The following is an 11,493-nucleotide window of genomic DNA, read 5'->3' as shown; positions in this document are numbered from 1 at the left end:
CCTTTTGCAGTCAAAGACACCCACTACAGACTTACTTGCAGCACCCCGAAGGCTACTTTGTTGGGCCTTCTTCACAGCAGTTTAAACTATTTTTTGGGGCCTATCACACCTGTTGAAGCTGGCCTAGGATTTGGTTTCAGGTATTACAAATCAGAGAAATGCCCCGCCTCAAATAACCTGAGAAGTTTAAAATAAAGCACCTTTTATCATTCCAGCTCATCAGATGCAATTCAACTATCCAGGGCTATAGTAACAGTTTTATTTTTCCTGCTAACATAGTTAGAGAAGCTGCATCTGATGCCTGTTTTCCCTAATACTGTAAAATTAAGTCACGGAGTATCTTTTCAGGATAAGATCTAGAGATAAAACCAGCTCTACCATTGAGAAAGATCTGGTTTATTCCACTACCACCAGTGGGCTCCTTTATTGCCTGAAGGGATTCTCTTCCCCTTATAATATCCAGGGAGCACAGAGGCATGAAATTTGATTTCTTTATTCTAAAGATAGTGGAGATTATTTTAATAATTTTCTCTCACACTATTACTCTGAAAATTTCCCATTCAGTGGTTTAATATAAAATCCTTTAATATCTGCTTCAGCAATAAAAATCTCTGCTTTCTTTTCTGTAAATGTATTAATCTCAGTAAAGGATATAATTTAAACGGTGAAAGAGAATGGTACAAAAATATAGGGGCAAGTCTGTTTCCAAACAACGATGCTTCTGGATTGTTGATGGTCTGTTCATATCGCATCAGGTTGGAACATAATAGTTCTGTATGCCACGTCCATCCATAAAGGTGTACCTGTTGAGTAGGACATCCAAGAGAGAACCAGAGAAACGGACAATGCAACAAGAGTAGCAGAAAGAGAATGTGAGAAGCATCAAATACAGACTGTAAACTTAAAGAGAAAGACCAGCGTGAACTAGAGTGAATTACTATTGGTTTAGCACCAACTGTGTGCTCATCCCCAGACAAATCAACATCAAACCCTGCCCCGCACTACTTCTCTCTAAGTGCTACCTGGGGTACTTGGGAAGAAAACAAATGCACAGAGGATTCTGTGGCTGATTTTTTATTTTTGAATTTTAAAGCCACTTCTAGATGGCCATCTGACTGGCCAAGCCTTATTGGTACATACTTTTGGATTAAATATCAGCATCAACTAAGACTCATTTTCCTTTGAGGCCATGTCCACACTATGACTGCTATAGCAACATAGCTATGGCACCACAGATATGCTGCCTGAGTCCTGTAGCGTGTACACACAGAAGGGGCACTTCCATCACTGTAGGAACTCCACCTCCCTGAGCTACAGTAGCTAGGCTGATGGAAGCATTCTTCTGTTGAATTAACTGCATCTACACTGGGGGTCAATTTGGCATACCTACAGCACTATGGATTCTTCATACTCCTGAGCACCAAGGCTATGTTGACCTAAGTGTAAACCAGGCCTTGGATTCAATATGTAGATTACATTGCAAATCTATCTTAGGGCAGGTCTCCACCAGAAACGCTGCAATGGCAATGATGTAGCTGCACCTGGTGAAGACGCTCTATGCTGACCCCCTACAGAATTACACTAGCAAAGGGATGTCACTAGTTGATTTTTCTGGAGCCAAACTTTCAAGCATGGTTTCTTTCCTAGGCTCAGAACTTTTGTTCTCTTCATGTTTTTAATATACATGTTTTGCTTGTGAAGATGCAGAATGTAAGAAGAGAGATGAAGTATCATTTTTGGGAGCAACACCCTGGCTGATGGCATGGGGCTCTCAATTAGCCCCAAATTCATGTTTTATTATAGACATGCATCTAAATACTGTCCCTGCCTAGAGTCTGGTTTCTCCATAGAGATGTCCAAGGGAAGCTGTAGCATGTCAGACATGATACACCCATAGTACTAGAAGCAAAGACACTCCACCATTAAGGAGCTATACATGGTTATAAAGTAGAATCAGTTGAATGTTTGTACACTGGTTAAAGAGGGAGTTAGTGTCTACGATATAACTAGAGTAAGAAATTGATAACAACCTGCAACATTCTCATGGTGGTGAAAGAGAAAAGCTGCACAACCAGGACCCAAGTGGAGAGGAGAAATCCCAAAGGAATTTAATACAAATACGTGTTAAAAAAAAAAATCACATGCACATCACGTGCTATATAAGCATTCTATTTTCAGCTGATTTGTGCACCAGTACTGTAAGCAAGTTATTAAAACCTGCTCCATCTTCATAGTTAAAAACAAGTCTACATTTTGAGATTCCAACAATAAAATTAAGTTTATTATTATGTTTTGATGTCCAGTTACACAGATACGGAAAAGAATAACAATTGTCTTACATTTGTAATTAACAGAGAAGAGAAAGCAGGCCTGAGCCTCCTACTAGTAAAACCAGCTTTTTCAACTTATAATACAATTTGCCTATACAAGAGATTTTACCTTTTAGACCCATTTCTAGTGGAGGATCTTTGTTATTTCAAAGACTTACTTATCTAACAGAATAAAAACACTTTGATCAATGGCATTTGTTTTCTCTGATGCAAATTTTTCTTATTGCTCTGCATGCCTATGCTAAGAAATTAACGAAATATTGTTTTTCTTGTGAAATAGTTAACATAATGGTATTTTCTAAGGAAAGCACTTTTATTCTTTCAGAGCTCTTACTTTAGTATAAAGAGCTTTGGTTTCCCCCAACCCTTTAGAGAATACATTAAGATATAAAAAGAACGTACAATATGTACTACGATAGCGTTATGATTTCCATACATGGGTAGAGTTGTCTTTTCTTCATTATACTTTTTTATGCTTTGCTTCTGATTTCTCATCTATTAGGTCTTTGAATCCCAATTTTTCCAATGGTTCCTTAGCCATAAGTTGCCTAAATAAAAAAAAAAAGCATAAGGTACAAAATGAGCTTCATTCCCAACTCAGCAATATGAATATCTAATTCAGTAGCAATAATGTCACTTAAAACAATATTTACTTTTAAAGGGTCCAACAGTGCTGCTGAGAGCGCGTTAACCACATACCCCTATTCATCTCCCTCAAACTCCCAAAACCTCACACAATATCAATTCAGGAAAAGCAATGTCCAGTAAATGCTCTGGTGTTTGGCCAGAGCTTTTCTAGTTAAATGTATTAAATATCCCACACTGCAAGACAATAGGCTATTTGGGAATTGAGCTGTCTTGGATATGCACAATAAAAGTAAGAGCTGATTTTCCAAGATAGCTGTAGAAACTGCTAAGTGTGAAATGCTGCATGTCTGTGAAAAGTAGTGCCATTTTACTATAATGGAAGTGTGAAAACCACCGTATGTCCCTTCAAAAAAAATTTCTATACTTCCCCTCCCCAGTTGAATAACTCAGGAACAGGTTAACTTCTTAACTTTAAGCATGCTACGGATGTGGTCCACACTGAGGACAAATGCCACTGAGATGTCAGAGGAAATTGGTTCACAAGAAGAAAGAGCTGTGTGCAGCTGAACTGGCTATATATTGCAGTGACACCGGCCCCCGGAAAGGTCTGAGTCCATGACGACTAAAATTTGAGCGAATGCTGTTAGAGTTCTCCAGTTGGAAAAGGGTGTCTGTTTTTAAAGAGGATACGTGCTCTCTTCATACTTCCATAACTCAAGAAAGGCACTACGTGAATGCCTACATGAATTCGCGTCTGATGCTTACTGATAGCCCAAGTGGGTGTGGTCACTGAAGCTAGCTTTAAAAGGTCACCTTTGTTTCAAGTGGAACTAGCAACAAGAAAAAAAAGAAAATCAGTCATCTGCAATATCGCAGGCAAATACAGTCACGCACTCAAAGAATGACACTCTGGCAATGATGCACACATGTGCCAACCTCACACCAGTGAGCCTGAAGTGAAAACTCATCTGCTTATGTGCTTGTAAGAGATTTACTTGCCTCTCCATTCTGCATTCTAAATATTCCTTTGATTCCTGTCTGCACAAAGCATTCTCAAAGCTATTCTCTCTCAGACACTTCATGAATTTCTCTTTAAATCCTTTACATTCACCTAGGACAGAAAATAAATTTAAAAACAATAATAAATAAAAAGAAGCTGGAGTGATGTTCTAGCACTGATACAAACTGTAAGGGAGACAGGGGCAGTTCTGTGTATGGTTGGACCCTCCCCCCCTCAAGATGTTTGTGAGTTCACAGACCAACCTATATGAAAGTCTGAACCTGATCCTGCAAAGTATTACGAGTGAGCAGTTATTAACTCTATGCAGTCAAGAACCATGAATCAGCACCCAAAACACGATTTATAACAAACTTGTGATTTTTAAGGAAAACAAATTTGGGGTCTTATTTGCCTTTGGGTGTTTGAGTGTTTCGGGGGTCCCGTTTTCAAGCTTTACTCTGCAACCAGGAAGGTTTTTCAGTGAAAGCTGAGATTCTCATGTGAAACCCTAACTCCAGGGGCTGGGGCTGTAAGATGAATTGCCAGTATCACAAGATGTGCAATGTCAGGAGTACTGCGCTCGCGGTCAGAGGGGATCAGCAGTACAGGCCCATGGATGGTGAGTTTGTCCCACATAGGTAGGGCCCTACTGAATTCATGGCCCATTTTGGTCAATTTCACAGTCACAGGATTTTAAAAATCACAAGTTTCTTGATTTCAGCTATTTAAATCCGAAATGTCACAGTGTTGTAATTGTAGGGGTCCTGACCCAAAAAGGAGATGTGGGAGGGAGGGGGTCACAAGGCTATCGTAGGTGGGTGTGTGTGTGGGGGTGGATTGCGGTACTGCTACCCTTACTTCTGCACTGAAGGCAGGGCTGGCACCAGGAGCATGCAGAAGTAAGGATGGCAGGCGCGGCGTTGCCACCCTCACTCCTGCGCTGCTGCTGGCGGGGCGCTGCCTTCAGAGCCGGGTGCCCGGCCAACATCCACCACTCTCCGGCCACTGAGCTCTGAAGTCAGCGCAGAAGTACTGGTGGCAATACCAAGACCCCCCTAAAACAAACCTTGTGACCCCCCCCCGCAACTCCCTTTTGGGTCCGGACCCCCAATTTGAGAAACGCTGGTCTCCCCTGTGAAATCTGTACAGTACAGGGTAAAAGCCCACAAACGATCAGATTTCATGGGAAGAGACCAGATTTGACGGTCTTGGGCGCGTTTTTCGGGACAGCGAATTTGGTAGGGCCCGACGCATAGGGCGGGGGCTACGAGGGCGGGTCACCCGGGGAGGGGACCAGGGCCTGAGGGGGCTGCGCTGGACGGGGCGGGGCGGGCAGGCTGAGCTGGGGGAGCACTAGGAGGGCGGGCCCCAAAGGGCTGCGATGGGGGGGCACTCGGGGGTCACGTTGAGGTAGGTTGCTCTGGGGGAGTCGTCCGGCGAAGGGGGCGGGGCGGGCTGCGCGGGAAGGGGGGGGTCAGGAGGGGGAGGGGCGGGCTGCGCGGGAACGGGGGGGGTCAGGAGGGGGAGGGGCGGGCTGCGCGGGAACGGGGGGGGTCAGCCGGCGGAGGGGGCGGGGCGGGCTGCGCGGGAAGGGTCAGCCGGCGGAGGGGGGGAGGCTGTGTGGGGAGGGGGCACTCGAGGGGGGGGTTGCCTGGCGGTGGGTGGGGCTCAGAATAGCTCCAGGCCGGAGCACCGGCGGCGGCTCGCTCCGTCCCCAGGGGGCGGGAAGGGCCCGATCCCGCTGCGCACCGAAGTGATCCAGGGGGAAGGCGCCCTTGTCCGGCGGCCGCGGCGTGAAGCTCTTGCTCCCGAAGTTCATGGCCGTGGACATGGCGCTGGGGTCTCTACCGGGATCGGCCGCGGGCCCAGCAGGAGGGGCAGCCCTACTAGCCGAGCGCCGAATCAGGCCGGAGCCAGCGAGTACCGAACAAATCGAGCGGGAGCCCGCCCGGCCATCCGTTCTCCCAGGCTCCTGGCCCCGCCCCCGCAGGGCCCCGCTCCTACCCCCAGCCAAGTGAGCCGGGTTGCATCGCTATGGCAACAACATCAACCCATCCCATCATTGCTAGCTTACATTGTCACCAAGGCAATGGCCTTGCCATGGAAACACCACTGTGCAATGACGTCATCTGACAGTGACTTCAGCACTGGCTGCACCAAGATTGACATCACTGCAGTGCCAGCCCCTGCGTTGCCATGGCACCGCCGTGTCTTGTGTCACCATGGAAACACCATCCTTCCACCTTCATGTCATGGATGGTCACTGAAGTTTGTTGGCTGAGTGGAGCCGCCTCCTGGGACCGTGGGCACGACGCCCCTGGGACCGGTGTGAATGCAAACGCACACGCCTGGTCCCTTTCGGCACTTCCCCATGAGCGCTCACCGCCCACCGGGCACAGCCAGGGCCTCCCCTATTACCAGCAGGAGAGTGAGTTTGTGTGTGTGGTTTTTGGAAAGGGGGGGGGGGGTGAGAAAACCTGGATTTGTGCTGGAAATGGCCCACCTTGGTTATCATACACATTGTAAAGAGAGTGGTCACTTTGGATGGGCTATTACCAGCAGGAGAGTGAGTTGGGGGGGGGGGGGGCGAAGGGTGAGAAAACCTGGATTTGTGCTGGAAATGGCCCAACTTGATTATCATATACATTGTAAGGAGAGTGATCACTTTAGATAAGCGATTACCAGCAGGAGAGTGGGGTGGGAGGAGGTATTGTTTCATGGGCCCTGTGTATATAATGTCTTCTGCAGTTTCCACAGTATGCATCTGATGAAGTGAGCTGTAGCTCATGAAAGCTTATGCTCAAATAAATTGGTTAGTCTCTAAGGTGCCACAAGTACTCCTTTTCTTATTGTCCTTTAAGTGTTTCTTGTTTGGGCACCTAATTTGCACATTCGTTTCTCAAGAAGCTGACCAAATGCTCTACTAAGGCTACTTAGAAATCAAGCCAGTACACAGCCAATATTCATAACTTCGAATAGAAAAATGATACATGCATACAAATAGGATTAATAGATTCAGTTGGTCATAACCTTTACAGAGATATGTTACATGGCATATGTCACATATACATTCATAAACATATCTCCATAAAGCCTTAAGAGGGGCACTGTCACAGTGGTGTTCTGTCCCAACTAGTGGCCCCGAGACCACTGAGAGAGAGATTAATGGGTCTACTCTAAAGCCTTACCTAAGGGCCATATGGCTTTTAGCTCATGCACTAAGCTCCAGAGGTGCCAGATTCGATCCCGCCCGCCGACGACCAGGGTCTGTAAGTGTTACACAGGGACTTCCCAGCACAAAATTCAACTTCAGAAATGAAATGATGTAGCGAAGGATGGACAAGCTGTAAACTATGCTGTGTAGCCTGATTAGGTGATAACAGCACAGGTGATTAGAGATGGGGCAAAATTATGTAGTTCATAACTGGACAGCCTTTTTTCAAAGTTCAGGACTGCTTGGATCTTAAGTTTTGAATTGAGCCCATATCTGCAGAACATGAATAAAGTCAAATAAATTCACCAGCAGCAACTACTGGGAATGGCAGCCATGCTGCGTATTGTATGAACATACTCAGCTCTTATTCTAAAACAAGACTGAGAAATGGTGTTGATTTAACTCAGATTTGGTTAAAGCAGGTTTTTCATCTGTTGACTTTCTTTTAATTAAATGAGTGAGATAAATAGAAAGCATCAGGGTGAAGAAAAACAGTTGCAATTGTTAAGAGAAACTATTACAGAAATATTACCTGCAGCACCATTTAAAGTGCTTTTTCTTTATGCTTTGATTGCTTTCCTATTACCTTTTTTGAAACTGTAAATGGAAAATTACACAAAGTTGTATTACATAAGCAACTGTTTTACACAGCTTGAAATATGAGATTTTATTTATTATTATGTTTCCAGGCCTATGAACAATAGATGTTTTCAATATAAAGTAAATAGCGCTTTTCCACTTGACTTCATTATAACACTTAGCAATAAAAGGGAGATGTTTCTCACTCATAAATATATGCACTATGATGCCTCCTGGGCCTCAGAGGAATAAACACACGACAAAAAGCTTTGCTTTTTTTTAACAATTTTAATTGACGTATCAAAGTATCTGATTTTACCAAACTGCCTGAATTATGTTCCATAGCTCCAGGCTTAATGGGCTGGGCTAGTGCCTCCCTGCAGTCCTCATAGTGAAAGTGGAGAAAAAAAATCAAAGGGAAAAATCTCAGTGGGGATCCCATTGTGAAATTATTTCCTGATCAACAGGGTTGTCCCCATATAGGGGACAATCTGTCTCTGTCTTTTGGTTGCATCTGAAAAGTTTTGTTTCCCTGCTACATAATTCACCATCTAACTTAGGGCAGTTAGTCTTTTTAATGACCCAAACTTGAACTTGGTTCTAGAGGAGGTTGTTGGTTTATGTTTGTTTAATTTATTTATTGCAGGTATTAACTTGATCTTCTAGAGTTTCCAGTAAAGGTACCAATTGTGTTAGAATTTAATACATGCATATAAGCAGTTTAGTGGTTCATTTTTCCCAAGGGTATAAAATGAAGCCAAAATTAGATAATCAGTGTGAAAAAAGGGAGTGCCAACCCAAGAGCAGATCAAGATAACTAGTTCCTTCAATACTTTCTTCTCAGTAAAAATAATGATGCAAAGTAACAAGACAATATTGAATTAAATGCTTTTCACACATTATCTCTTTCAAGAAATACGATACGTGAGATTCCCTGAGCTAAGAAGATCTAAAATAGCTGTGCTATAAGAAGATGCCAATTGAACATTAGGGTCAAGATTTTTGAAAGCAACTAGTGTTTTGGGTGTCTCCAGTTTGGGGTTCTCAGTTCAAAGCACCTTATGTGGAGAGGTACTCAACATTTTCTGAAAAGCGGGCCCCTTTCTGATGCCTCAAGTTGGCCACTCCAAAACTGAGGGTCTCCAAACACTAGTTACTTTAGAAAATCTGGACCTTCACCTTTCAATTTACATTACTTTGAAGATGTAAAAGATCTCCCATTGCTTGAATTAGTGTTGTTCTTTAGATTATACAATCCGCAATAATACTGAAAAATTGTTGATTTTTTTTGACAAAAAGAGTGCTCAGTAAACTTTTTGCTGGTAATTTGTGTTTATTTGATGGTTGTACAGACATTGATTTAGGAGATTGTCACATTTTGGGGTTCAGCCCAGACCCATGAGAGGTTGTCACCACCTGCCCTGTTGCCTTGGGTGTCTTAAACACTCTGCTATTGTGGCTCACAACCAGGACACCAATAGCCAGCAGACAAGCATGCAGTTCCCTGAATATGTGTGCACGCGCTGCCCAGGTTCAGCTCTCTCTGACCCAAGCAGTCTGCCTACAGCACAACAGCCCCACCCTGCTCTCCACCAGCTTTGGTTGCTATTTGTAAGGTGACCCCAACGCACCCCCAGCCCCAAATTTTCCCCAAACCATCTGCCCTCAAGTGTTCAGCCCTCTTCTGGAACACTCAGAGAAGTAATAAGGTTTGTTGCTCCTTTGAAGAGACCTGTCATAAATATAAAGGGAAGGGTAAACCCCTTTGAAATCCCTCCTGGCCAGGGGAAAGCTCCTCTCACCTGTAAAGGGTTAAGAAGCTAAAGGTAACCTCGCTGGCACCTGACCAAAATGACCAATGAGGAGACAAGATACTTTCAAAAGCTGGGAGGAGGGAGAGAAACAAAGGGTCTGTGTGTCTGTCTATAGTCTGTCTTTGTCGGGGATAGACCAGGAATGGAGTCTTAGAATTTTTAGTAAGTAATCTAGCTAGGTATGTGTTAGATTATGATTTCTTTAAATGGCTGAGAAAAGAATTGTGCTGAATAGAATAACTATTTCTGTCTGTGTATCTTTTTTGTAACTTAAGGTTTTGCCTAGAGGGGTTCTCTATGTTTTTGAATCTAATTACCCTGTAAGATATCTACCATCCTGATTTTACAGGGGGGATTTCTTTATTTCTATTTACTTCTATTTTTATTAAAAGTCTTCTTGTAAGAAAACTGAATGCTTTTTCATTGTTCTCAGATCCAAGGGTTTGGGTCTGTGGTCACCTATGCAAATTGGTGAGGCTTTTTATCCAACATTTCCCAGGAAAGGGGGGGTGCAAGTGTTGGGAGGATTGTTCATTGTTCTTAAGATCCAAGGGTCTGGGTCTGTAGTCACCTAGGCAAATTGGTGAGGCTTTTTACCAAACCTTGTCCAGGAAGTGGGGTGCAAGGTTTTGGGAAGTATTTTGGGGGGAAGGACGCGTCCCATCTGCCCTCAAGTGTTCAGCCCTCTCCTGGAACACTCAGAGAAGTAATAAGGTTTGTTGCTCCTTTGAAGAGACCAATATACAGTTTATTACTTTAGCTGGAGTTAACAATCCCTTCAATTCAAACAAAGCACTTGTTTTATTTTTAATCTAAACCAACCAAGTTTATTAACAAAAAGAGAGAGGTTTTAAGTGAGTTCAAGTACAAGGGAGAAATACAAGTAGGTTACAAGCAAATAAAAGTAAAATATACTTTCCAGTGGCTAAAACTTTACAATCTTCAGCCTTGGTTCAAGGTAGATTTCTTACCGATCTTTTTCTTCCAAGCCATGGCTGACTTTCTCTCAGTCAAGACCTTCCACAGAAGTACAAGGTGCTGGTTTCCCTTGTCTTCCTAGGTGAATGATCTTTGCCTAAGCAGGTTTCTCATCTATATTCAGTTCCCTAGACTTCAACCTCTTGGTTGAAGGACCCATCTTTCTCAGCTTGCAAGAACTCTGGCCCCTTGTGTCTGTCCAGTGATGGAGACCAAGATAGAATAATAGAATCATAGACTTTAAGGTCAGAAGGGACCATTATGATCGTCTAGTCTGACCTCCTGCACAACGCAGGCCACAGAATCTCACTCACTCAACTTCTGTAACAAACCCCTGACCTATGTCTGAGATACTGAAGTCCTCAAATCGTGGTTTAAAGATTTCAAGGTGCAGAGAATCCTCCAGCAAGTGACCCATGCTCCCAGGGCCTCTGTCAATCTGCCCTGGAGGAAAATTCCTTCCTGACCCCAAATATGGCAATCAGCTAAACCCTGAGCATGTGGGCAAGACTCACCAGCCAGACACCCAGGAAAGAATTCTCTGAAGTAACTCAGATTCCACCCTATCTAGTGTCCCATCACAGGCCATTGGGCATATTTACCTCTAATAGTCAAAGATCAATTAATTGCCAAAATTAGGCTATCCCATCATACCATCCCCTCCATAAACTTAACAAGCTTAGTCTTGAAGCCAGATGTGTCTTTTGCCTCCACTGCTCCCCTTGGAAGGCTATTCCAGAACTTCATTCCTCTGATGGCTGCTTCTTTCTCATTATATCTTCCAAAACTCACTGTGACCAAAGCTGTTCTTTGCTTCCTGTGGACTTCCCATCCCCCTGCTGATTTATATGTAAATGGGGCTTCAATTGTTTTTTGGTCACATCTTGTTTAAATTTATGGGTTACCTTCCTTTTTGTCTGGGAGAAAACCCATTTCTCCCTGTGTTTTGTCACAGACTTTAAAGTATAATATCATTAAGTATCCATAATT

The 11,493-nt window shown here is 43.8% G+C and overlaps 1 protein-coding gene across 1 annotated transcript; it reads right to left on the bottom strand.

Moving 5' to 3' along the window:
* Positions 1-2,259: 2,259 nt before the first annotated feature.
* COX19 (cytochrome c oxidase assembly factor COX19) lies at positions 2,260-5,878 on the bottom strand. The gene is made up of 3 exons (XM_084640763.1): positions 5,668-5,878; positions 3,918-4,029; positions 2,260-2,878 (listed from the first exon to the last, which is right to left on the bottom strand). Exons 1-3 carry the CDS (start codon positions 5,747-5,749, stop codon positions 2,791-2,793), a joined length of 282 nt encoding a protein of 93 aa, XP_084496889.1. The 5' UTR covers positions 5,750-5,878; the 3' UTR covers positions 2,260-2,790.
* Between the last annotated feature and the right edge of the window lie 5,615 nt (positions 5,879-11,493).

The sequence above is a fragment of the Lepidochelys olivacea genome, assembly GCF_965140295.1.
Source record: "Lepidochelys olivacea isolate rLepOli2 genome assembly, chromosome: 10".
Classification (NCBI taxonomy): Eukaryota; Metazoa; Chordata; order Testudines; family Cheloniidae; genus Lepidochelys; species Lepidochelys olivacea.
The sequence above is the reverse complement of the archived record's forward strand: the minus strand, read 5'-3'. Positions and strand labels throughout refer to the sequence as shown.